Source organism: Rhagoletis zephyria, unplaced genomic scaffold (assembly GCF_001687245.7).
Source record: "Rhagoletis zephyria isolate East Lansing unplaced genomic scaffold, Rhagoletis_zephyria_1.1 Rzeph_scaffold_00029, whole genome shotgun sequence".
Lineage (NCBI taxonomy): Eukaryota > Metazoa > Arthropoda > Insecta > Diptera > Tephritidae > Rhagoletis > Rhagoletis zephyria.
Window position 1 is genome coordinate 138105 of NW_016157113.1, and position 27612 is coordinate 165716.

General features: G+C 36.2%; 3 protein-coding genes across 6 annotated transcripts in view; 1 reads left to right on the forward strand and 2 right to left on the reverse strand.

Moving 5' to 3' along the window:
• Nucleotides 1–41: 41 nt before the first annotated feature.
• LOC108363595 (ceramide-1-phosphate transfer protein) lies at nt 42–1352 on the reverse strand. Its single transcript, XM_017616999.1, has 3 exons — nt 983–1352; nt 712–926; nt 42–490 (listed from the first exon to the last, which is right to left on the reverse strand). Exons 1-3 carry the CDS (start codon nt 1099–1101, stop codon nt 195–197), a joined length of 630 nt encoding a protein of 209 aa, XP_017472488.1. The 5' UTR covers nt 1102–1352; the 3' UTR covers nt 42–194.
• A 3641-nt stretch (nt 1353–4993) lies between these two features.
• Lac (septate junction protein lachesin) overlaps nt 4994–27612 on the forward strand; it is a 67816-nt gene continuing 45197 nt past the window's right edge. Inside the window, exons 1-2 of one of the 4 annotated variants that reach the window (XM_017616976.1) lie at nt 4994–5069; nt 5779–6344. In XM_017616976.1, coding sequence (XP_017472465.1) covers nt 5795–6344 — 550 coding nt within the window. In that variant the 5' untranslated portion in view covers nt 4994–5069; nt 5779–5794. Of the gene's footprint in view, nt 5070–5436; nt 6345–27612 lie in introns of those variants that run through there. The other 3 variants (XM_017616962.1, XM_017616968.1, XM_017616957.1) reach the window with 3 other exon arrangements.
• On the reverse strand, nt 19178–20711 carry LOC108363529 (inner nuclear membrane protein Man1-like). Its single transcript, XM_017616916.1, has one exon. The coding sequence runs from the start codon at nt 20669–20671 to the stop codon at nt 19238–19240; it is 1434 nt and encodes a 477-aa protein (XP_017472405.1). The 5' UTR covers nt 20672–20711; the 3' UTR covers nt 19178–19237.

Below are 27612 nucleotides of genomic sequence, written 5' to 3' on the forward strand. Positions count from 1 at the left end.
ATAAGATAAAATTATTAAAGCAAGAATCAGCGCAAGTGAAATAAAATACTTGATGTACTTATATTGTAGCTATTTGCTCAAAAGTTGCTTAGAGGCATACTGTCGCGAAAAAATACTAAATGTTGCATTTACGATCTGATATTTGCCTCAACTTCACATTTGGAATGCTCTAATTAAATTCAAATTAATTTTATTTAGGGTAACCCGTGGAGATCGTTGTCACTATAAAGAAGTTCAACACGATCGTACACAGATTTTGTGTGCTTGAGCATTTCGGGTAGCACCTCAATTGCACGCGTTACATTCATGCACACGCGTTTTAGTAATTCACCCTGTGTAGGTAGAGCGTACATAGCGACCACAGCTCCTTTCCGTACCACCCACGGATGATGTTTCGCTAAGGTTTCGTTGTATGCACTCTTGCAGCATGCATGTGTCTTATCACATTCATTTAACTCAGACAATCTTCTAAGGAACTCATATATAAATTCTGAAACGTACAAAGAGGAGAAAAGAGTAATCAGTGCGATTGTGCTAATAAAGCAACTTCGTAGATCACAAATAAAAAGATACTATGCACATTTAAATTTACTACATACACAAATGAGACATGCTCAACTTATCTACTTTGATAATTTGCAGCTACTAAGATAAGCAAAGCCACTTTCCAGCATTCAAACACTTTGCCTTCATGTACTAATGCCAACTCACCCAATCCTCTATGTAATCGTAGAAGCGTCCGACAGCCTGAAACATAGCTATTATCCTTAAGAAGCTCCTCATCTTTTTCGTAGGATATCATTGTTTTAATAGTCACAAAACGTTCTCCAGTTGATTCATTTCGCCTGTACTCACAGAGTATATCGATTTTACTGCGCACGTCGCTACTCACAAATCCGAATACCGTGCCCATCAATTGGAAGAACCTAAAGAAAAAAAACGTTAAATAAAAATCGCCTGGGCGCCAATGTAGTTTTAATACTTATTGATCTCCTCATAAGCCTCCAAATAGGAATCTAGTAACACATCATCACTATCATGCAAACAATCCTGGAATATTTTTGCCACTTTTTCTATGTCAAAGCGTTCTGATGCAGACATGTCTTTGATGTTAAATGATAAATTCTATACAAAAATTATTGTTTATTAAATTCTATAAATCCAATTGGACAATGAAGATTGAAATATCAGAACAGGATCACAACAAAGAAAATGATTACAAGATTAGCACTGTTGCCAACTTCGTGCTTTTCGTGCTAAATTTTGTGCTTTTCTTTATTTAAAACGCGGAATACTTTGACTTTGGTGCTTTGAAGAGGAGGCAGTTAATGCGCCGGTGGATAATACGCACAAATAAGACACATTAAAAAGGGAAATAAAATTCGGTCGGAAAGAAAAGTTCTTTACGTTCCTTTAGTTTATGAGATCATAAGAGAGTGCAGTCAAGATTTAAACCTCCACATAGTTCATGAAACTTAATTTTTTGTTTTTATTTTCGCTTGATAGGAATTGTAGAAAAAATTAAGCGAAGTGAAGAAAAATTTAATATTTAAACAGCTTAAATCTAAGCAACGCTGGACACCGCTGCAAATTAGAAAATAAGAACAAAAATGTTTACGCCGCCTCATTTGGACGAAAATATTCGAATTCTTAGAAAACAGAATAAATTCGACCGTCGAGCAAGAAACATTTATTCATTTGAATCGGCATACCTACCATAAAGTCCATAATAGTCCCTTAAACCCTCCAATAAAAAATTTGTTGCTTTTTTCGTATTCAAAGCTTGGCAACACTGAAGATTGACGTTTGTTTCAGGGTTGCTTTTTACACTTTTCCTTTGCTGTCGAGTTTTGTTCGCTTACCTTGTCATTTCCGTTTCTGATGCAAATAACTTTTACAATATGCTTTAAGGGTATTCATAAATGCTTAAATGCCAAAGTTGTGAAAAAAATGCAATTAAAAAATAGTGCTAAACTATTATAATATATATGTACATTTCATCCTTCGGTCGTGGTCTAAACATCGCAATCAAAAAAAAAAAAATAGAAACAGTGATGGCTCTTTAGCCGAGTCATTAAACCTTATCACTAGACATTGGGGCGTATTCTTGTTTTTGTACGAATCAAAAATCATGAAATTTTCCTATTCTTTTGTATTCAAAAATTTCAACTTTTCGATTCGTACGAAACCCAGAATACGCCTCATTATCGTTTTGTCGTTCTAAACATTCCCTCTTATTTTTTCAGGATGTCTTTGAGCGACAAGAGTATTTGCTAAGACCATGGTGTCAAGAAGACATCCCTACGAACACACAGTCGAGATCCATATATAGATCGTGGAATTGAAGGACCTGACTATCTAAAAAAAGAGGCAATAAACGACATTCACCACCGTCCTCAGACGAACAGCTTCAACTGCTTCAAAAAAATCTGCTTAACTCTGCCGCAATTAAGGTCGGGATACTGTTGCTGGATTGCAATAAGATTTAGTGGAGCTTTTGGGTATGCTGATAATAATACTACTGTAATACTGAATTCCTTTTGTTGTGTCCAAGCAGCTTCATGTGTGAGATACATAGCCCGTGTGGAGCCTGATGTTAGGGTTCACTGAAATCTGCAGCGTCTGCTCCAAATGAAGTGCGCCTGCAAACTTATTGAATACCTGCAAACAATAGATCGTGCGCTTTGCTTGGAACTCGCCACGTAAAACACTGTCTGGGGAAGAGACCTGATGAGCCTACTACGGTTTACGGTTATGCACCTGGTATGTTCGCACTCTCGGAGAAGCTACGCCTATGCCTCTTCTGGCTGCCATAACCAAATACAAGGCTAACATTTCCCGCAGGTCATGTAATACGACAGACAGGACATCCACAAAGCCACTTTTGTGTCTCCTGATCAAAAACCAAGAACAAAACTGAGCACATAGCGATTGATGTCCTTCCATTTGGTCTTTCCATCGCAGTAGGGGTATCCTTCTCCCTCTGCTACCTCCAGCGGGTTCTGAGTTGAATATTTTCAGGGCTGGAGTGTTGGTATCCATTCGAACGGCATGGACAAACCAACGAAGCCACTGAATTTTAATTCGCTGCACTATATCTATGTATATCGTTGTAAAAAGCTCACACAGCTCATCGTTAAATCGTCTGCGGTACTCGCCGTCGGCAACGAGAAAAGGCCTGTAAATCTTCCGCAGAATCTATCTCTCGGGAACCCCAAGAGCCGCGTCATTGGGTGTTATCATTGTCCAAGCTTCTGCGCCATATACCAGCACGGGCATGATGAGTGGCTTGTGGTACGACGAGAGAGGACTTTACTTCTGAATTGCCTAGTCAGTCCAAAGTAGCCTTTGTTGGAAAGAGTGATGCGTTGGATTTCACGCTCTTGCAGTAAATTGTTTTTGAGCGGTTCAATTCTGCGACTCTTATTATTTTCTCCATCAGATTAACACACATGAAAGGGAGTCGCCCTGTTTGAAACCCCGTTTGTTAGTAAACGGTTCGGAGACAAACTTACTGCATATGCGGATGATATTTCTGTTATATTAAGTGGAAATTATCTGTCCATACTTAGCCCACTACGGGGCGTACATCTTTGGGCGGCCGAAGCGGGGGCTTAGTGTCAACGTAGAAAAGACAGACCAGGAAATATAACGTTCCGAATTGATCTAAACCTAAAATGGATGGAATGATCCTCCAGGTGAAGCATAGCACCAAGTACCCCAGAATAATAACAGTACGCTGTCGTAGCGACTCAATGTAGAGAAGAGGGTGAAAAGGCTTCCCTGGCATTTTTATAATGGCAAAAGGATTCTAGGATACATCTGGGGCTTATCGCCTTTTCTTCCTCACTTTGCATAGAGTATTGGTGTGGTGAACAGCAATGGGGAAGAAAACATTTCTTAAGAGAATAGAAAATGTATAAAGGCTATCAACGATCGGCATGACAGGGGCACTTAGGACTACACCAATAGCAGTACTTCACACCTTGGCTTCCCTTTCCGGCGGATCTATCGGCCAAAAATATAGCGTCAAAAACTATTGATAGGCTTTATGCTACGGGACAGGTCTTATGGTCACCGTAGTATAGCGTCAACTTTACATAGACGGATTGACTATATCATCCCAGATCTTCACTCTTGTACTAACTTCTAAGCCCCTATAGAGGTCGATGGCTGGCGTGAGGGCATGAGGACTGCTGGCTCGGTGAATGTCTATACAGACGGATCGAAGTTTAAGAAGGGCGTAGGGGCCGTAGCCGTTTGAGCGGAGCTGTCAAACTACTACAGCATTTTCCAGGTGGAGGTAATGGCCATAAAGAGGGTGGCGGTGAAGCAGGTGTATCTCTATATCGGCAAACAGGCTCTAAAAGTGTGGCGGAGTGCATGGCACCTCTGGATTTGGAGGATAGGCTTGCCAAAGGGGGTGCTTTGTAGGAAACCATGCTGATAGAGGAAACCATGCTGATAATAATCCTGAAGGCGTGGAATTAACATTACAGCCCACGTTTTAGGCGATTATTGCTTATGTGCACAGATTTAATAATTGCGCCGAGTATTTAATATTCAGCTCCGCCCGAACTTAGACTTGTTTACTTGTTTTAATATAAAAACTACTTTCAATTTCGAGCTTCTGAGTTATAGCTTATTCTTGAAGAAGATATTCAATTACGCTTAAAACTTATCTTTTCTGACGAAAGTATTTTCTGGTCACCTTAATTTGCTTACCTGTGCTTTGTGGCTTAAATCAACAATTTGTTCGCTGCAAGTCACGATTAATTTTCTCCTGTACTCACTCACACGCACACATCTAAACCGTAAACTCATCAGCGAACTGAAAACTCACCAACTAAGTGACGTCTCTTGTGCTCTGCGCCATCTTTATTGGTGTAATATTTGAAAAGTTAACGAACAAAAGAACGAGCACACCACCGCAAGCGGTCGAGCGCCAAGTAATGTATCTACGGCTATGTTGTATCTTGTTTATGCCACTCATTCGCTGTGCAACAGTCATCGCTTGTGGACATACGTGAAAAGTGAACGGAGTGTTTCAGAGGAGTGTGTTATTGGAGGTAGTACCTAATTGGCAAGACTAAACTGGGCTTAAAGTAAAACGTTAACATAGAGGTCTGAGTGCATGCATTTATATGCGTTTTAAAAGCAACGAAGCAAGTCAACCAAGATAAAAGAAAAGAGCAATAAACAAGAGCCTAAATAAAAATTTCTAGTGTAATATTTTGTGGTAGCCCCAATAAAGCTGTGGTTTGAAATTAAGGTGAAATTCATCAGCATCCAAACGTGAAAACGAAGAGAGACACCTACAACCTAGGCAGCCCAACTGTGTGTGTGTGTGTGCGTGTGTAAAAGTCGAGCTACGATTGTGCTGAGCAATTTTATACATTTTACGCTTTATGTGCTTTCGCTCTTCGGGTTTAATTCGAATGGATGCAAAGTGATCGCCAAACCTGACTCAGAATTCTCACAGACAGACCAGCAACAGTTAAAGTGTATACGGGCAGAAAGAAGCAGCAAGTAAGCCAATCGGCCAGCTAGTAGTCTTTAAAAGTTTATTGTTCAACATACAATAAGCTATATTGCAATATATAGGTACATATAATATAATCACTAAGCTATTTAGGGTGTGGTACAGAAAATTCCATTAAGTAGTAAAAATTAAAAAATTTCTAAAGGAAATTCGCGTGAATAATCAACGTTACTGATTAACTAGTTTGTGCACACATACATACATACATTAACTATGTGCTTATTGTCGCAAAAAAGATCAACAGCCAACTTCATGGCCAACACAATGTCCTCTTCCACCTCCGTTGCTGTCGCCATTGTTGTCTGCTTGTGGACGCTTATGGCGGGCAGTGCGCAAGCGCAACGTACTCCAACAATTTCGTACATTACACAAGAACAAATTAAGGATATTGGTGGCACAGTCGAATTCGATTGTTCGGTACAGTACGCCAGTGATTATCAGGTTCTATGGTCAAAGACTGATACTGATGCTGTCTTCCTATCCACCGGTTCAACGTTAGTGATTAAAGATTCACGTTTCTCGCTACGTCACGATCCCAATTCTTCCACATACAAGCTGCAAATTAAGGACATACAGGAGACTGATGCAGGTACCTACACCTGTCAGGTGGTCATTTCCGTTGTGCATAAAGTTAGCGCCAACGTAAAGCTATCGGTACGTCGTCCGCCCGTCATCTCCGACAATTCAACGCAATCGGTGGTGGCGAGTGAGGGCAGTGAGGTGCAGATGGAATGCTATGCCAGCGGCTATCCGACGCCAACAATTTCTTGGCGACGTGAGAACAACGCCATCTTGCCAACAGGTATGTTAAATTCACAAGTTTACAATTAAGAAGAAGAAAAAAAAAACAATTTTTAAAATGTTAGAGAAATTTGCGCATTTGCTTGGTGCCAAGCTGGGAAGAATACTTTTAAAGTTCTAGAAAAGATAAGCGCAAAAACGCAAGCTAAATATCTTGTTTGAGTAAGATGTGCTGGAAGAAACTTAAGCGAAGCTTATTAGTAATGCATTTCAAAGCTAAGCGCGATATGAATGAAGTCTGTCTGACTCACTTTTGTATGAATTTACTTAATGTCATTGTTGCGAGAAATTGTGGTTGTGCGATAGCATTAATTAAAGTTTAGGGCGTCGCAGTTGCCTTTTTTTTTTGCTTATGGTCGACGATCAAGTAAATTCTATGTATGTGATATGAGTAACCATTATTAGTAAACAGCTTATGATTTTATATTTAACTTACAGTACGTGTTTTTTTTTTTTGCAACAAACGATGTGGTCAGTGTCCTCTTTGAGTGAGAAAAAAAACTAAGGCGTGGAACTGTCCCACTTTGGTTAGGCTCGCGTGTTTGTGGACATTAAATAAATTAAAACTGTGCATTTTGGGAGAAGCATGCCGCGTCGTATATACGTACATACATATGTACATTAAGGTGGTGTAGAAATAATTTTTTTTTTGAAACTTGCTTTGGAATACCTGGAGAAATAGTATTTGCCTCATCGTTTGTTCGGAGGGAGTCAAGTTTTGAAAAAAAAACGGACAAAACTCTACTACAGATTTTTAATAAACAAAGCAGAATTTTTTTAAAACGGTGTTTTTGATCTGACTTGCGGTCGCTGACCCTGAATTTGACGCTCATTTATTTTTCCAAAGGACGTCCTCTTAGATATCGCCAAAAATGCTGTTTTCACGGCATTTTCGAAGTTATTGGTAGTAATCTCGAAAGCCTTCTTGGAAAAACAAAGGAATATTAAATTCAGGTTCAGCGACCGCAAGTCTGTCCCAAAAAAGGACTTAAAAAAAAATCGGCTCAGTTTAAAATCTGTATCTAAAGAAGAGTGTTGTCCGTTTTTCAAAACTTGATTCTGTCGGGAGCAACTCTAAATAAAAAATGAGACAAGTAATAATTTGCATCTTTAATTCTGGGCCAGAAAGGCACCTGTATGGGCATACATATGTACGTACATATGCATCAAAAATGTACACTTTCGCAAGCTTAAGAATTTTTTCCTGTGACGTTGCAATGACTTTCGCTGGAAATGTGGTGGTATGAACGTGTTACTCGTATCACGTGAGCTAAAATTTAATTACGACTTAACTTATATTTAGTAATTTCCTAGCCAAGCCTATACATATTACGTAAAGTGTGCGCATTTAGAGTTAATTGCAAATATCAGAAAATATATAATTTAATTTACACTAAATTCCCTTTTTCTAATACATACACCTACATACATACATATGTATTTACCCTGCAGTAAATCGCGCTAGTTCAGGACTAGCGCAGAACCAGCTCTTTAAGAGCCGGTACTGGTTCTCGGTCTATCCCAACGCAATACTTTCAACTGTCTCTTTTTACATGGCGATGTCCTACGAAGTGGAAATTGCCCCCCTCGCAGAACTTTCGAACTAGTTCTAAACTGGTTCCATTTTGAACAGTTCTGGGACAGTACGTTTTTCTATGAGAAAAAATTTTAAAACTCGATTATTAGATTATTTTTCTATTCTAAACTGGCTCCATTTTAGACAGATATGCGACAGATATGCGACAATAAGTATTTTATTAGATATGCGACAGATATGCGACAATAAGTATTTTATTTTTTCGTTTTTTCTGTTCTTTTACAGATTTTGCATTCTATTAAATTTTTATATTTTTTTATATATTTTTTTTTATATTATTTGATCACTTTCTCTTCAATATTTAAGCGGCACTCAACAATTTAAATTTCTTTAATCTGAAAATCACAACTTCCTCCACCGCGATTTGAACTCGTGACCAACGATATTAGAGTCAGAGGTCCTCCCGCTGAGCTATTTTCGTATTGTACGAGAAGTGAGAATTTATGCATTTACTTCTCAACAGAGCGCAACTAACACACCGAGAGTTTCAACTGTCCCTCTCTGCAGCCGTTTTGCACTACTTCAGAGATGGTTCTGAAATGTGTAGGGCAGAACTAGCGCTTTAAGAGACTGTCTCTAAATTTTACTGCAGGGTACCTACTCTCCGTACCTATGCACACACACTATATTTAACTTGTTTATAGACTCCAAACCATTCCCAAGCAAACAAAGATCTGTTACTTAGCAAGCACTAACGGCGTTAGCATTCAATTACTTTCGTGATACATTCGCACATAGCCGCATTTTCTGTGAGTGTGGCGTTGACTGTTCTCAGTTGTAGGTGCGCAAACAGGTTCCTCTCATAGAATTGCCCGTCACTGCACCATTCCTCGCACTAACAATCCTCTTCGCTTTGCCACCAAGTGTGCTCAACGTTTTGCTTGGCTTGTTGCTTGCCTGGCTTACAGTTTCAGGTGTTTATTTTCGTCATTAGCGTCGTACCTGTCTGGGCTCAGTGCTATTTAGTTGTTGCCTTCTTCAACTAAATTTAGTAAATACTTTTAACAAATCTACATTCATATTTACGTGCATTAGGGACGACCGAAAATACGAATTCGAATTTTTATTGGCAATAGCAAAAAAAATCTTTGCGAAAGATGAAAATTTGTGGTCAATAGCTTAGGGTCTGATTATGCATACTTCGCATAACTTCGCACAACCATTTGTACCAATGCACTAAAAGTGTGACTTAAGAAAATGTGAAGCAAAATCTAAACTCAACAGATCGCTAAGTTTTTAAAAGTTCTGCTAATTTCTGGGCGATGGAATACATACAAAATACATACAAAGTATATACGAAATTACAGTTTGAAGTTTATGCGAAGTTGTGCGAAGTTATGCGAAGTATGCATAATCAGACCATTAGGCTCACGCACGTCAGTCAAAGTTTCATGTGTTCAAACAATTTTTTTCTTCACATACTTCGATCGCAAACTTAATTCTCTACCAAAACAACATTTATTAGCAAAATAATTATTTTTTGTGAGGAATTGAACTTTTAAGTCATGATAATGTTAATCGCAAATAATTTCATAAAGGTACATTTTTGTAGGAAATTAAATTACCTTTGAAATGGGCAACTTATTGATAGTTTCTCACCCATAAATATTATACTAAACCTAAATTTTTTTTACTAAAATTGTAATTATCCCCTAACTATTAGTCCTGTTTGTAGAGAATTAAATTTGCTATCGAAGTAAGCTAAGAAAAAAAAATTTGTTGAACACTTTCAGCTTTGATTGATTTGGGCGCGCCTAAGATATTGCACGAAAATTTCTAGCTTTACCAAAGATTTTGTTTAGAGCAGAATGAACCATTATAAAAATATTACAAGGTAAATTCTTTCTCTCATTTCGTCGGCCATGATTTTTTTCTGACGTTTGCCAACATTTTAAAATCATATAAAATTGAAAATAAAAAAATTAAATTGTTCACAATTGTTGTTGTTTGAGATTGAAAATGAGAATGTGTGTGTGAGTTTGAGTTTTGATTTTAAAATTATATTGTTGGCAAACGTCAGACTGCCTCTCAATGGTTTTACCTTGTTATGTTTTTATCATGGAATGAACCATATTTTTTCTATTGACAATAAAAATACAAGATTTTCAACGCACCCTAATGTACATACATAGATATTACTACATATATAGCAAGTGTAAACTTTTCATTGTATATCAACTTGTTTTTATTTGCTATGAAAATTTTTTAAATTACTCCACAGGGATTGGGTATGCAATTTTTCATACTTAATAAATTCGTACCTTTTTCAAAATTCAACAATGCACAATGAAGTCAAACAAGCAATCTACGGTCATTCTTTGCTACCAACTACCTACGCTAACTTTTGTTATTGTCTATGTACTTACATACATATGTATGTACTATATGTATACTTAGGTATGCATAGCTAGCACACTTTGCCACACTAATTGTACTTTAAATAAATGAAATTGCAATTTTACGGAGCAGGTGTTTGGTAGATGCAGGTGAATAGAAGAATAGCAGCCGGAACGGCTCAGTTTAATGTGTGCCTCTAGTGTATAGGCTTGTATACTGTATAGCGTTGTACTCATAATGAGATTAACATGAATGCTTCAAGGATCCTTAAAAAGTATTGTTTATGGTAGTAACTTTTTCAATATTAACGTGAATTTGTTTTGTTCAAAAAAATCCAGCAGGTTTAAATAGTAGAAATAATGGCTTTATATGAGTTACACCTTTTAGGCTCATAAAAGAAGTTTCCATTTTCTTGGGTGCCACAGATTTGATAGGAGCCTCATAATTTCATTAGGGTAGACTTTTGAAGATGCGTGTAAATATACTGCTGCTCATTATTACCTTTTCTACCATGAGAAGATTAGAGACTATGACTGAACGAAAAAATGCATTGCAATGTAAGCGAGCAGGTAATGTGTAGCTGAAGATTTGATGTCGTATCATTGAGATAACCGAATTGTTGCATTTCTAAGCGATCGAAGGGATAACAAAAGGTATGATCGGTCATTCTCGTAGTTTTGTTCCCAAGAACAAAATGCGAACAATACTTTGCGGAACATTTCTAAGGAACTTTCTCTCGAAGAACAATTTGGGAACTAAAGTCTAAGGAATTTTCTGACAGCAAACGAAACGGGAACAAATCTTCTCTGAACTATTCACGAAGAATGGAAGCGACAACCAAATTTTTCACACAGCGTTCATTACTTTTAAATGTCTGAATACTAAAATTAATCAAAAAATAACCGAAACATAATTATGCAAATTAAGTAAACGGAAGACTTAAGACACGAACTTTTCTTGCACAGAAAATAAAAAATTGTTCCATAAATGGACTGTTCACGCTAATGATAAACGATATGGAAGTGGCTGTCTTCTGGCTTAGAATCAAAAATCGTGGTTCCAACTGAAACGAATTTTCATCCCAACACGCAGACGCCCCTCTCATTCTTAACGTTAAGTTCTCAAAACTTTTGTTCTCGTTTTTTTTTTCTCTAGCAAAACGTTCCTCACACTTTTGTTCTTATTTGAGCGTCCTTGTGAATGTTCTCACCAAGGAATGAAACCGAAACCCAAACCGAAACCGTAACCGTTTAAAACCGTTTCGGTTTTCAAAACCGAAACAGAAACCGTAACCGTTATCTTGACCTGAAAAGGAACGATACCGAAACCATTTCAATCACAGGTTTCAATCGGTTTCCAGAAATTTACAAAAATAATAAATAAAAATTTCTTTGAAATAAGTGATTTATTTAACCAAAATCAGCAACATTTTGCTAAAATTCTTGTTAAGTAGTAAATAAGTATGGCAAGGTAACTTTTCGCAAAAATCTGCTGATGACTTTGTTGTTGTGAATCGATAATCGATTAATTATATTTAAGTAGTTTCTTTCCCGTACGCAATGCGAGATCCCGCGTGTGCCCAAAATAGCCCAGAAATCATGCCTGTACTCAACAAAATGGGTAATAGAGAGCGAAAATTCGAGCGTATTCGATCGTAAGTGTATTCTTCTTCATGCCCGAAACAGCCCGAAATTTTCTCCGAGTAAAAATGGATAAAGTGTCAAAGTGCATATCAGCTGTATTGTGTTTACATGTTGCCTGCATTTACTTGGTGCTTTTAAGGAAAAGTGAATGGCCTGTTGATGTATTTTCAATCTATGTACTTAAAATCAAATTTGTGAAACCAAAATTAAATTTCCAAGTGTTTGCATTTAATACCATGTTCTGACCGACAACCAAAACATTTTTCCTTCATTTTCTTTTCATTTACAACCTTTAACATTCATTCTTATTTTGCTTTGGCCAGGCAATTAACAATAAATCCGAAATGGCGTATTAAAAATGATAAAATATGACTTCCACTTCGATAAATAATCGAAAAAAAAACTAGTGAAGACACCGATTGGAATGAGTGGAAAGTGAGTTTTCAAGTAGTTTTCAGCGAAAACTGGTTTTCGTTTAACAGATTTTATATGGACGAAAACACAAGTTTTAGGTCGAAAACCAGTTTTAGCAACGAAAACATGTTTCCGATGTCGGTCAGAACATGATATAAGTGACAAAAACAAGAACAACGTGAATCAGCTGTTTCTCGACTTGTGGGCACGAAATGTGGGTTTTTGCGTTTCCGTACTTCTGAACTTTGTTCCATTTTTGAAAGAAAATGTTTCTCTTATTCTCTAATTACCAAATCCGGTCCGGATTGTTAGGGAAAGAACCTAGTGTTGATATTATCAGTGAACTGTAATTTTCGATTTTCTTTCCTCAACGTTTAAGACATTGTGATTTAAATAATATCAACAAAATTTCTGTGAAAAACCGAAACCGGAACGAAACCGAAACCAAAACCGAAATAAATTTTGAAGAACGAAACCAAAACCGAAACCGAAACACTTGGCAAACCCGAAACCCAAACCGGAACGTTATTTTGAATCGGTTTCATTCCTTGGTTCTCACTACTTTCGTTCTCATATAGTTCTCATTGGAAAGACTCCCGAAAGTTTCGTCCTCATTATGTTCATTTTCTTCTTTACGAAAACGTACCCGAACCTTTTGTTCTCATTTTGTTCCCGTTCAAATTGCTCTCAATACTTTTGTTCCCGTTTGGTTCTTTTGTGGCAACGTTCTTGATATTGCATTTCGTTCTAGTGCACAATTGGAACGCCTTCTCGGTCCCGGGTTTTGAAGGCTCAAGCAAGACAAAAAGTTTGAGAACAAAATTAAGTGCATACATACACATACGCAGTGATTCACAGTGAATATGTTCCAGTGATTTTGTTTACAATATTTACAATGTTTTTCATGATAAATATTTTTCACTAATTTTAAATAAAACTATGATTTAAAGTTGAAAATTTCGTACAAGAATCTCAATACTGATGTTAACAAAATATATTACAAAAGCAAACTAAATGGTGGATTCGCTATGAACATTCGAACTCATTTTAGAGACAGAAAAGTCTCAGAATTCTGAGCAGTAACCCTCATCTTAGAAGGTGCCCCAATATGCGTCCAAGTTAGGAGTCATATTAGCGTCTGAAATATAACGCTGTGTGAGTCTTAAAAACATGCATTCTTTATAATTCTGATCATTGATAAACTTTTACTTCTACTTTTGTTCAACTGAGAATTTATGACACCAAATATATCAGTCTGGTTGACTGGTCTCAGAATCATATTTTTGGCGAAAGAAATATTCATTTTAGACTCATAAATTCAGGGCACTCGGAAAATTGTTTAAAGGGTTAACTTAAAAAAATGTTTATAAATATGTTCGTTCGAGACGTTACTCTTTTTGCCGTTGAAAAAAATTTATTTTTTTAAGGCGATACTATGGTACGCATTTTATTAAAAGTTATACATATGTAGTTCTTAAAACTAAGGCCATGCATAGTTTTGTTTCAATCAATGTAATTTTTGATACCAAAATACGAGAATTGAAATCGCATGCATTTTTCCGTTTTTGGTTGACTATTTTTCGGATTTGACCTTATACATATAAAGATATGTAAGTAAAAGTCTAAGTACGTTTGGAAGACGCCACACCCCCTTTCACTGCAGCGATTATAGATAATTAGTATAGATAGAGAATGGAACATAATTACCTTACTTGAACGCAGCTAGTGGTCTATAAATTTGTCATAATTTATCATTGCTATATCAGTTTGATAGCTTGATTTACACACTATAAGATAGTGCAAGCTATTTTATTCTATTTCCAATGATTATTTTTAAAAATCGCCAACAAACGTTAGTGTTCAAAATGGCAAAAGTTAAATTGTGCGAATAGGGCCGAGAAATTATTTATGGGAGAATATTTAATGAGACTTAAGCTTTCCATAACCATTATAACTTTTTTGCACTTTTTGCTACTTTGCTATTCATGTCTAATGCGAGCCATGTAAGAGTTTGTTCCAGCGCATTTTGTTAGTTTTTATTATTATTTAAGAAAATATTGTCATTTATTTTAGTTCCCCAATATATATAGAAAGTTGTGTGGTTAAAAATGGCAATGCAATATAATGACTAAATAGAGAAAATTTAGTGGATATGTGGTTAATTACCTTTACTTGTGAAGCTCCCACAGAAGACAACAACGAACTTTATTAACATTTTCAATCCCTCTGCCCAATCTTCATTATTGACATCATTATTCAGCAATAAAATGTTTTCTACTTTAATTATACAATTATACAAATTGCCTGACATTACCATCTCCAAACTCACTTTCTTTAAAAATATTGTCCAAATCAATTGCCATTTCAAAATTCTAAACTTAGATTTGAGACTCGTACTACCCTGTTTTATGAAAGTTTACAAAATTCTTAATTTTTCTCTTCGTCATATTTGATGTGCCGTTTTTAATTTTTGAAATCTGACTTCAGATTCGTATTAAGCGACGCCGAAAGCCTTTGCATGCCATATTTTATTAAAGCGCATTGATTTCTTAATTTTTGTGTTCGCCATATTGGATCCACCATTTTGAATTTTTAAAATCTGACTTCAGATTCGTAATCAGCGACGTCAAACACATATATGTATGTAGAATCAAAGTGGTGTAAAATTGTGTCAACACGTCTTTGAGCAAATAGTTTTGTCCACCTAAATTTGGATTTTCGGACCACTGTGTGCCTGAAATATGTATCCTAAATGTTAATCCAAGCAACAAGCTATCAACGTGCCAAATCTCAAGCAAATCTGACCATAAATACGGGCCCTGGTGCAACTACCAGAATCAAGTAAATTTTTGGTTGCTAAAAGCTGTACGCGAGATTACCTCTTACATATAAAAGGACTTCTCTTTATATAAGTAATTAGTATAGAACAGATATAGATTAACATAAGTACCAGGTGGATTTTAAGCGGTATTCTTTTAAATGACATTGCCGCTTAAGTACCGCAAAAAAATTATATATTTGGCCTTGGCATTTTACCGGGCTTGACTGTAGTTAAAAAATGCACTTTACATAGCGATCTAGTTCAAATGCATTAAAATATCAGTTTAATAGTCACAACACTCTACTGCCCGTCTCCATAAAAACTTTAAATATTCCATTCAATACGTTTTAATGTTTAAACACTCTTCTACTGTAACGCGAAACAAAGGAGCCTGATTTATTAATAAATTTATATGTATGCATGTACGTACTTATTATACTTACGCATAGATTAACCTTCATGAGATTGACTTTTTAGACGTACATACATACACACATATACAGATACGAATTTATCCCAGTGGGAATTAGGAGCACGTAATAATACCTTACTAGCAACTTACTCTTCACCTGGCAGTCATTACCATTTCCCTGCCGAACGTCCCTTACTTTTACAAAGGCATGGCCGCCTTATGTAAGTAGGAATTTAGAATGTACATTTGGTATCAGACATACTTCTGAGCCGCTTTACAAAGTAAGTTACGTGTAATGCAGAGCAGTCGCTCGGAGTAGTTCGGTGCTTGGAAATAACTTCGGCTGCACGTTATTTTGCAACTGACAACGTAATGTGTCTTCGGAGGTGTTCATTTTGCCCTTTACTAGTAGATGACATTGGCCATGATGACAATTAACTACTATTACTAACTGACTAAAAACTGAAAGAAAACATGGCTTACCTCGCAAGGTGCTTACCTATTTTCCCAGTGGGATATTGAAGAATCCCATGGGAAAGAGGTGGGCTATAAAAGCCGTTCTTTTTTATTTACGATTTCAATGAGTCTACGAGTATACAAAAGTGAATACCATTTTAACTCTTCGATATACAATCCAGGCGGGTAGTAAATATTGTAAATTGAAAAAGAGAAAAGGCCACTTGAAACAACGACTAAATGGCTTTGACACGTTTTTTGAATTTACTGAACGCTAAGGCGTGTTTAAATACGGATTAAAAGTGAGAATTTATAGTGACGTGCGGAGAGTATTGTATGTAAATTTACATATGTACATACTATATGTAGATGAATGTATGTATTTTGTGATATGCAAACACATACAGGCAAAAAAAAGGAAATAAAAGCAACAAGAAAGCCATTAAAAGTGCGGCCAACAAACTCAGCAGCAGCTTTGTGCGACTGTTGATGCTGCTACTCAGTATGTATGCTGTTAGTGTTACTGTTGCTGTTGCTGATCCTATTGAAGTTTGCTTTTACTTTATCTCGCAGGACGACTGGTTGCGCAAAGCCGTTTCACACTTTTTTAAGTCCTTTGACGAAGTCTCCTTTTGAAATGCGCGCAATGTGAGTGATAAATCTCGAAGCGTGGTGATGCTGGAATAGCCGCGCTAGTTATGTACTTACATACACATGTGTGCACATACATATATGTATACATATTTGTACATACATATTTAGTGGGAGGCTGTGATGCATCAGAGCGAAATATATATACATACATACATATCCATATATATATATATACATATAAACTGCAAGCTATGTATTTATATATGTATGTACATATGTATGTACATATATAGGTTTCTAAATACATATGTAGATAAATACATTTGTACATACATACTTACATAGTACGTATTCAAATGGCAACCCTTTGCGCCTTGCATTATGCTTTGTCACCCACAACAAACGTTGACGGTTGACGATGTGCGATGTGCGATTGTCAACGCTTGTTTGCCTTGGCTCGGGTCGAATCCGGACCACTCCAGCAAATGTGCGTTACTTTGCAATATTTGCTTTGAGCTGAGTTCGTGCCTAGCAAGGAATATTCGACAACTTCAGTACGCGCAATTGCTTCCGCAACTTGAAAATGTTCTCATGCGCATAATGGGCGGAATGGGCGGGTAAGCTCACACATACACACACTGAGAGATTCGAAATTGCACAATGCAACCAACAAATTCTGCAGAGGCATAAATAGGTACATATGTATGTGCTTATGTAAGTATGTAAATATGTATATATGCATTCGATGCAAGCGTATTTTACATGTGTATGTATGTATGTAGGCACCTATGTAGGTAAAGCACACATTTGAAAGCCTTCAGCTGCAATAATAACAAAAGCACAAAAAGCAATAACCAACAAAAAAAAAAATTGGAGTGAACAAAAACACAGTTTGCAACTAATGTAAACAAATGAAAACAAACAGCAATACCGGCAATGGTAAAAAAAACCAACCAAAAAAAAACATCCATACAAGGCAATGGCGCGACGACTACCCAACTACAACACGGCAAAAAGGCGCAACGAATCCATAACAAAGATGCCGGTCGGTTTGCCACAGCCGGGCTCGGTTCATAATTTTTAGCAGGAAAAGCAATACAGGAAACACAAAAGCAAAGAATAGTAATTGAGGCGCTGATATGAAAAAAATATATATATATATATGTATATCAAAGCATAAATTATTAGGTACAAAGAAGGTAATTTGCCGCGCGCCACAATGCAAAACTGCAGAGTAGGAAGCGAAAAACTAGCTGGCAAAAAGCTGCTGCATTGCGAGTGAATATCACATAAAATACTAGCATACAATGTATACAAATAAACATTGAACCCGCGTGGCACGAAACTTCAAAAATGTTTGCTGGCAATGAAGTAGGGTAATTGGCTTGCCTTGGCGGCGGGTGTTGCGCTCGGTCGTCTGAAAAATGCGCGCGTTATATTTTTTTATAAGCCAATTTGCTTAAAAGTAAAAGCTGGGCATAAATTTTTCCTCTTTTAAAAGTTGAAAAGGAAATGACCAGAGTTCGAAATATACTATTTAAACTGAGTAAGTATCGCTACTTGCTTAGGTACGTTAGTGGGCTTGTTCGACCTGCAATCACAATCGCAGTGTTGCGCGAATTATTAAACAACAAAAAAATTTCAAAACGCATGAAGAAACAAAAATAATCACGAAACTATGAGCCAAATATATTGAAACTGTGTTTTCAGTTTTCCTCTCTAACGTCAGGACTTTTTAAAAGGACTTTGTAATCTCAAATATATGATTACTTCCAAAAATTATTTAAAAAATTCAGTGCACTGTAGAAAAACAGCATGGCTACCAAATGAAAGAAAAAATTCGGCAGAATTGAAAAAAAATAAAAAATTTGGTTCAAGAGAACGAATAGGTGTTGCAAATGGCCTGTTATTTAATTTTATTTTTCTTAAGCTAATAAAGCTTGAAGCACAAAATTCGCGGATATGGTCGAGTGTAGATTAGGCTTTAACATATAATTTTTTTTTTTAATTTTGCAAAATTTTAAGGATTTTCAAGGGTAAAATTTTAAAAGGACATTTTCAATACCTTTTAGAATGCTTTTATTCTGCAGAATTTTCTGTTTAATTTGGCACCCGTACTGTTTTCATGTATTGCACTACTGATAAAGAAGAGATGTGTTCGAGTGCGAGTCGCGAGAAGTCTAGATGGATAAATGTGCATTTGGTTTGGTACAACTGCATGGGGGAAAAAATTCCTGGAAAATTTATATAGCGAGTCATCTTTACGTACCGAATGTACTTTCAAATTTTAAAAGAGCTGAAAAAAGTACAATTGCACCTACTTTTCCACTACTGGTCTTTGGGAATAGGAATAAATCATCCGCTGAACCAGGCCGACTATACAAATATAGTCTATACGATAGCCGAATATCAAAAAAGGAACAGAGAACGCTGCCTAATTACTTCAACTTGTTTACTGCGCCATGAGTTTGGCCCAACTTTTAACCTATGAAAGAAATCTTGAGACTGATGCAATCAAGTTAAAGTAAATATGCAAATATATAGAATGAAAATAATGTTTTTCAGTATACATATTTCTGATAAGCTTCAAATAAAAACACTTCAGCACACGTTTATAGATTTAACAGCTGGTTTCCACTTCAGTTGAACTTTCCCCGTCTTCGCCTATACGCCCATTAGTTGATTGCGTGGTATTGTCCATCCAACGCATTGTGCGAAACTCCTCGCCACAACGTACCGTCACATCAAATCTGATCTGACTATAATTTTCTTCCAGATCTCTCAAAGCCTCATTCCACAATTTAAGCTTACACTTCCGTGTACTCACAGGTATAAGCTCATCTCGCAAATGATTCACAATCACTTCATGTTCGCTAACACTGTCACTATCAGAAGCACGCTGCTGCAGCTCCTCAACAATGCTTTGAATCAGATTTTGCACATCTCGGCGGTGTTGTTCTTGAATGCCACGCATATAGCGGTACAAAAGGTACAGCATCAACACCACACACATAAGAAGGGTCACATTGCCAACGAAACTCAGCAGCCGATGTGCCTTAAGCAATACTAAACACTTAATAGGTAAATGCAGCTGCTTCAGAATAAAAAATGTATTTTCGTCAGAGAGTATCTTGTCTACTCCATTGAAAATTGTTGGCGTTCCTCTGTGATCGACCATATCGAGCTTCCATTGCGGATTGCAAGTAATTAGATATTGCGCATCTTTGATGTTTCGCACATCGACCGTGTGACCCTCTTCTAGCATTGATCTTACGAACTCGGTCACAGTCATAGCTTCCGGTTGTGTCTGATCGTAACAATAATGGCGTTCGGTGCGACTACGTAGCTGCTTAATCAGATTCCGCACGATTGCCAAAGCTGGTTCTAGACGTTCTTTTTCAATGCATACAAAAGGTGGCCGTAGCAAAGGACCCGCTGGATCTTTTGTATCGCAGGTTACGTAGTGAGTATTACCTTCGTTTATATATTTCGCCATATCAGTAGTTTTTGTCATATATATAAATGCGATGTAGATGAAAAAAATCGTAAAGCCCCACCAAACACAGTTGGTATAGTTTTCTTGCAAACCCAAAACTCTCCAAATCATAGAGAAATAATCACTCGGACTGTCAGTACTTGAAGTGGAAACTGGTTCGTTTGATGACATGGCACGAATTCTTCTGTTTTGACTATGTAAGGAGTTCGAAATTGTTTGGTGTAATTGATCTTCCCTCCGAATATCGTCTCCATCGCTCACGGATTGTTCCGAAGCTGCGAATGTTGTGGCGTCTCTAATTCGTGACTCAGCGCCTATGCTGTGGCGACTCCAGTCATTTGCTTGGGCAACAAAGTTTTCCAGTTCTTGCCTGGCTCGTAATGTCACACAGTTATTTGTTAAAAGTTTCCGACTTTTCAAATTTTTCAGATGGTTTTGAAGTTTTTTTACCAAAAAACCACGGCTAGTTTCCGTTATGGGGACATTTGGGAAATCGTATTCAAGCAGCTTCCGATGCAGTTCAACATCAGTGAGTTCCTCCAAATTTTTGAGAGACATTAGTACTTAAAATAAATTTGTTTAAGGTTTTTAGCCATTCAAAACTCATAAATGCGATTTATTATAATTTTTATGTTTTATTTTTATTTTCTTATGTGCTTGTTCTCACACTGCAAAACCAAACTCGATTCATAAAATCAGATAGACTTTTCATTGGTTATGTAGTTGGCTCCTGAGAAATTTTTTAATTTACGGTGAGTGGGATTACAGGGGTCTCCAAATGTCACAATAAAGGTATTCAGTCTATGCATATGGGCATTTCCTGCGTTACAGACGTTCCATCCTGGCGCACTCTTTTCTGTATAAAAAGTATAGTAGGTTTTGAATCAGAAATTTGTCTTTTGTCATGAACAGCCTTCGTAGTCATCTATCCAACGCAGTTAAAAGTAGGAGCTTAAAAGATACGGCCTCTTGTAAAAAACTTTAGTACTATACGCTATAATTCCGCGTCTTTACAATATTCATTCATAACGTCGACCTTATCATTTTTGACAAAGGTACTTATTGGACAAAGCCTTTAAAACTTCCCGATTACGTACAAATTATTTGGGTAGCGCCTGCTCTACGTTTTTGAGAATTTAACATAACTATTGCCTAGTCCTACACTTTTCTAAATTATTAGGTACTTTTGCCTTATTATACTTCTATAGGAACACCTTCTTCTACGTGAAAGTCTTTTTATTTAATGTTTCTTTTATAAATATTTTCTCTTTTTGAATGCCTTCCACTTTCTCATAATAATCTTCAAGGAGAATATTTTTCCGTTCGGGCGTTCCTAGCTTCAATTTAAAAAGAGCAACCAAGACTGACTTAAAAAAAACAACTTAAAAGCTTTTTTTTTTATGTATGAAGTTGAGAAAGCCCTATCTCAGAATATGATTGAAGAACGTCGTATATCAGCTGCCGATTCAAAAACGCCCTATCTCAGCACATTTTGAATCTATTTTCAGCTGAGATAGGGCATTTTTGAACCGAATTCTGAGATAGGGCCTTTTTGCAACCAAGTGCTGAGATAGGGTGTTTTTTTAATTCTGAAATAGGGCATCCTTAAAAGTTTTCTGAGATAGGGCGTTTTCGAACAAGCTGCCGAGATTGGTCGATCGTACCTACACTCAGGTGTCAATATACGTGGGACTGATTTTATACTAGGTTCCTGTGTAGGTGATTATTTTCCTGTTGCTTATATAGGTTAATAGTAGATGAATTTCGCAAGTTATAAATACTCAACCCAACAAAAAAAGTCTTAGACGGTCAGCTTTGCGCACTAAAAAGTAAAATTTACTAAAAACTGCAATATTCACATTTATTTTTTAAATTTACATTCGTTTTTTAGAGTGTATGTTTACGCGCCGAATATGTAAATTTAAACTTCTTGGCTTATTATTATTTATTTTGTAAATGCTCGGGCCAATTATTTGCAAAATGGGACTCTTTAGACCAGTTGAACTATACGTCAGGAAACTATGAAATACATACTTCATATCAAGTCCTTAAGCTCTCAAATTTACAGGAAGTATGCACCCATACAGCGGTAAGATAGCATTGATGCATTTATAGCGTGTAAATTTGCATGAGTTTTTTTTTAGTATTCACTTACATACATATGCAAATAGTATCTACATAAAGTGAATGGTAAAACAGTAGTTGGCAATTACGCTCGGGAGAGCAAGCAAAATAAACAGGCAATGCTCGAGGTGCATGCAAATCGATTCGCTTTTATTTATAGCTGCATTTATGCGGAAACGAATTGCTGAATGTATACAGCATTTCATTTTTTTCCATAAATGATGCCCGCACTTCATATTGTTCAACCCTGTTGTTTTTTTTTGGGCGCGCAAGTTTTTGTTTCGTTTCGGTTTTGTTTTGCACAATGAAAAATGTAAAGTCATCAAGGTAATTGGCGCATTCTGCAGCCAAGCCGACCAAACAAAGGCAAGAAAAAAAAAAGTGAGGAAAAATATGGAAATGCCGAAATGCAGTGGGCAACTTACTAAAGCATAAATGCAGCTGGCGCACGATAACCCACTGGCAGTGCATTTTTCTCGAATGTTGACTGTTTGGTTGTTTTTTATTTTTTGTTTTTATTTATATGAAGTTTGTTTTCATACGATTTGCACGGTGGTATGTATGTATGTATGTGCCTAGTACTTCACGTGCCATATGAACCGTTAAATTTTTCATTTATCACTGCGCAAAAAAGTCCATTACAAGGAATTAAACAAGGGGTTTACCGTGAGTCGCATACACAGCATACAAATCGGTAAATCAGTGAATCGGCAAGCAGTAACACACCTAAAAATGTTCAAGTACTCGTACTTCAGGCACAAAAACCGTACATTTGTATGCACATTGTTGGACCAGTTACTGTTATATGTATGTACAAATGTATGTACGCATATGAGTATTCCCATGCGACAATCGCAAGCTCAGAAATCACAAATCCGTATCTCAATGGACACTAAAAAAAAACCAACAAAAACAACATACATATTATTAAAGGGCGGCGAGAAGAAAAAACGCGAAACAGTAGAAAATTATTTTGACACTTCTGTTGATAGGGTGGTGTTAGCTACAATTGTTTATTTGGCTGTATGTACTATGAGTGTGTTTGTGTGGTGCAAACGATACCTCGGGCAGTTGCAATTTCAATCGCACGCTCAATGCTCAAGGGTTTCATATTACAAGGTACAATATTCGTAGTCGTATAAAGGAGAGTAGTCCCCCTCCCAACTGAAGAACGAGTATTTCTCAACAAACTAATAGGTACATATGTACATACATACATTCATATGTTTAGATATTGTAGTGTGAAATAGAGGTGATTCTGACTGCTGACACTCGCTTGTGTCTTTGGCCTCCCATAGTGTCAATGTCAATGGGCGCTGGCTGGCATATGCCTTTCGACGCGACGTCCTTATCCCGCCAGCACTGTAGCAGCAGTTGTTTATATCGGGAGTAAATTGCATGTTTTGGCTTCTGGCTGCTTGCAAACAAATATGCAATAACAACAAATGAAAAGCAGGATAAAAAAAAAAACAAAATTGAAATGTGAGTGAATGCGACTGTAATGAAACTACGTACCTACTACACATGTGCATGCGTAACTACTAACTACTACCAGTGTTGCCGCGGCGTTCAGAAGGAATGTATCATCAAAATTGTTTAAAATGGATCAAAAGTATCATGAAAAAAAATTTTAATTATCAAAGTATCAATCTTCAATAAAACTTCTAATTCTTAAGTAAAAATGGTAGCTGGAATTTTTAATTGTGATCGTTGACAGCTTTTATTAATGTTTTTTGGCTTTTATATAAAATAAAGAGTGAAAATAAAGCTTTTATACCCGGTAACAGTTGAATTCACTTGCATACTTAACTAAAATCACATATCAAATTGATGTTTAACACTGTAAACACATAAAAGTAATTTTCACAATACTTACTGGATTACTCTAAATGAAATTCTTAAGGCAGTGTTACACGATTGGTACATTTGTACAGACTTTTATGTTTTGTCAGTTACAGAGTAGTGTTGTTTGGAAATTCGTTTATTGATCTGAACTCAAATTTCTAAAGAACACCACTCTGTAACTGCCAAAATGTACAAATCTGTGCAAATGTACCAATCGTGTGACCCTGCCTTTAGCCCAGTACCACATCCGACAGCTTCAAAATCCAAAAGGAAAAGGAACGACAATATTAGCCTGTTCCCGCACTCCATGAGTGAGAAATTGTTCGCAAAATATATGATAATTGTGTGAGAGGAAACGACTTCGGACTATTTCGGATTAAATCCTAGAGTACGGGAACAGGCTAGTTGTCTGTAGCTAACATTGATGCCATATGCAGATTAAAGGTAGTATGTTCAATGAAAGGAAACAAACGTAATTTGTGGCCACAAAATCATACAAGTCTTAAGATGGGAAGAGTTACCCTCGACTTATGAATTACAATGTATCACAATTTATACTAAGCTAAAAATAAAAGTATCTTTTAAAAATTCGATGAAAAACGTATCATTTTGATCCATTTGGATCAAAACGGCAACACTGACTACTACGTGTTCAATTCAATAGTTTTGAAATCAAGAATTGAAATTTGAAGTGTACATATGCGTTTGTTGCTTCCGACTGACTGCTGGCTTCTGGCGTACCCATACTACTTACGTATACTCTATTATGCTCCATTTGCACTCATCTTATTGAATGCATAATCACATTTTTTGTGTACTACATACATATATGATTTTATTACAAAGTCAAATGAGTGTAATTTTCTATAAACGCAATGCCGTACGAAGCAGCATGTGGCACTTACTATCACAAATAATCTCATTATGGATCTGTCTACACTTCTTGAGTACTATATCCGATTGCAATTTCGTATTTCGAATATTTGTGACTATGTATTAATGTATACCATGTGTCATAATAATAAGCGCACCGCATTCAGACAAGTCTTGACAATTTATGTTTTTGTGGTTCAATTATAGTTATTTTTTTAGTAAAACTATAGTTTGTTTTAACAAAAACTTTATAAATCTAGGTTTCAAACTTTGTGCAATATTTGAAAAAAAAAAATCAAAAATGTTTCATAAAAATGTCCAGCTTTTTAATTGGATTTTTTAGAATGATTTTGAGTATGCAGTTTTGTAGTCCATTCATTGATCGAGCATACTTAATATTGAAGAAAATGCACAACACCGCAAACAAAAAAAATGCTAAAATATCAACGGTAAATCCTAACTATTTTAAACTTGCACTACATACTCAAAATATATCTAAGAAATCTAATTAAAAAACTCGAAACTTTTGCGAAAGTTTGTTGAATTATTTTTTAGATATTGCACAAAGTTTGAAGCTTGGATTTAAACAGTTTTTGTTGAAGAATAAACTATATTTTAATAAAAAAATAACTACAATTAAATAACAAAAAAAAAACTAAATAGTTAAATTTTGTCAATATGCGGTGTGCTTATAATTATGGCACGCGGTGTTACATGTACAGTATTTATAAGTATACCAGTATTCTTGTGAATACTGTGTTAAAATCTGGGTACAATTCCCATACGTTGGGGTAGTTTTAATGAAACTTTGGTTAACTATTTATCACAAATGAAATCTTTGTATTTTTTTTTTAGGGCTGTGTGAACGCGGCGTGCATTCTTTTTTGTGGCTGCTCTTGATTCTGTTGTTGCCGGCGTAGAAATAATTGAATTGTTATGAGTTTTTCGCAAAGAATGGTTTTCATTTTGGTTGTGTGGAAGCCGAGTTCGTTTTATAAATGTTGCTGTACTTGTAAATTTTTTTAAATTTAAGTAGAATAGAACAATTGAGGACAGTGCTGTCTTCCGCTACGCTCAGGGATTCATATATTTCAAGAATGTAAGGAAATAAAATTTAAAATTTTTTAGCATAAAGTGCCTCAGCTAAACTGACACATATCTGAACAATTAGGGGTATAGGAGATATACCCAAAACATATGTATGTATAGCGCCGATCTTGATGATTTTCTCATCAGACGGTTTTAGCTAAAATGCTCTAGATCTAAATGATTATACATATGTACATGCATATGTATCTGAAGAAGGGGTTGTTTAGGAGCTACATAAGTCATCGCGACTCGATTTTGATGGCTTTTGGGTTCAAGTGCAAATTTCAAGAGCTAGAAAATCACGTTGATTTTTAATAATTTTTAGCCAGTCGGTGTTGTGCATTTTCTTCCATATAAAATATGCTCGACGATTTCATTTGTATGGAAGAAAACGCCTAGCACCATCAGCAAAAAAAAATTATTAAAAATCAACACGATTTTTTAGCGTCTTGAAATTTGCACTCTTACGTACTGAAATTTAATGAGCTACAAAACTGCCAATACCCAAAATTTGTGTAAAAATTCTAAATGAAAAGTTTAAAATTTACGGGTGCAAATGTTAAAGTTTGTTGAATTTTCATAAATTTTGTACGAAGTTTTAAATGTGGATTTATGTAACGCTGATTAGGTAAGGTGCTTAACTTTTATAAAAAAAAATATAAACATTAAATAAACAAAAGAAAAATAGCGTAAACTAGTCAAAATGCACTTGACTTAATCAGCTAACCGCAAGTGTATCTCTGGAAATGTTTGTGGTCGATTTTTAAAAGTAAGGATATTTTCTTAGACATCGAAGTTGTCACTCTTCAGGGTTTTGTAGTATTTGCGACTACAATATTATAGCAACTATGTACTGTGAATTTTCGAAGTAGACTGTCGGTCAGCCTCCAATTGAATTTACTCTCAAGGTTACTCATACGCCTCGCTGCCCCGGGAAGGTTGCCGCAGTATTGTTACGAAATCACGACACTGCACAGGTCTTCAAAAAGATAGTCAACCATAAATTAGCAGCACAGTCTTCGAAATAGGTACTGGACATAATGAATTCTGACTCTTCTTTATATCTCCTACGAACTGTAGTAACTACAGCACATGCAGTACTGGTTATTATACGAAGCTACGAAGCTGTCGGTCAATTGTTTAGTGTTCCCCGGCAGTTTTTGGCTCTTAGAGAAGAGCAGAGATTTGTAAAATTGCGCCTTTTGCACTTAGCTAGTTGAGGGTTGTCACCAAGAGCCAGTATGAAGCGGGAAGAAGAGCCTCATAAAATTTCTTATACTACTCACTATAGGTACTTATACAAACATTTCAAGAGAAATAGACGATATAAATAGTAGTATGTAGTGTATAAGAACCGTATGTATACTACCACTTATTTATTTATTTATTTAGAAGAAAAACAATTATAAATAATTATTCTACTTATACATTAAAGCACTGGCAACAAAGTCCTACGGCTTAGCTTATACTGGATATATGGTGAGCTAATAGTACAAAAATTTAAAAAGGTGCAAATGCTTATTTTTATGTTTTATGGGCTATTTACATTTTTAAACTGCAAGATATCT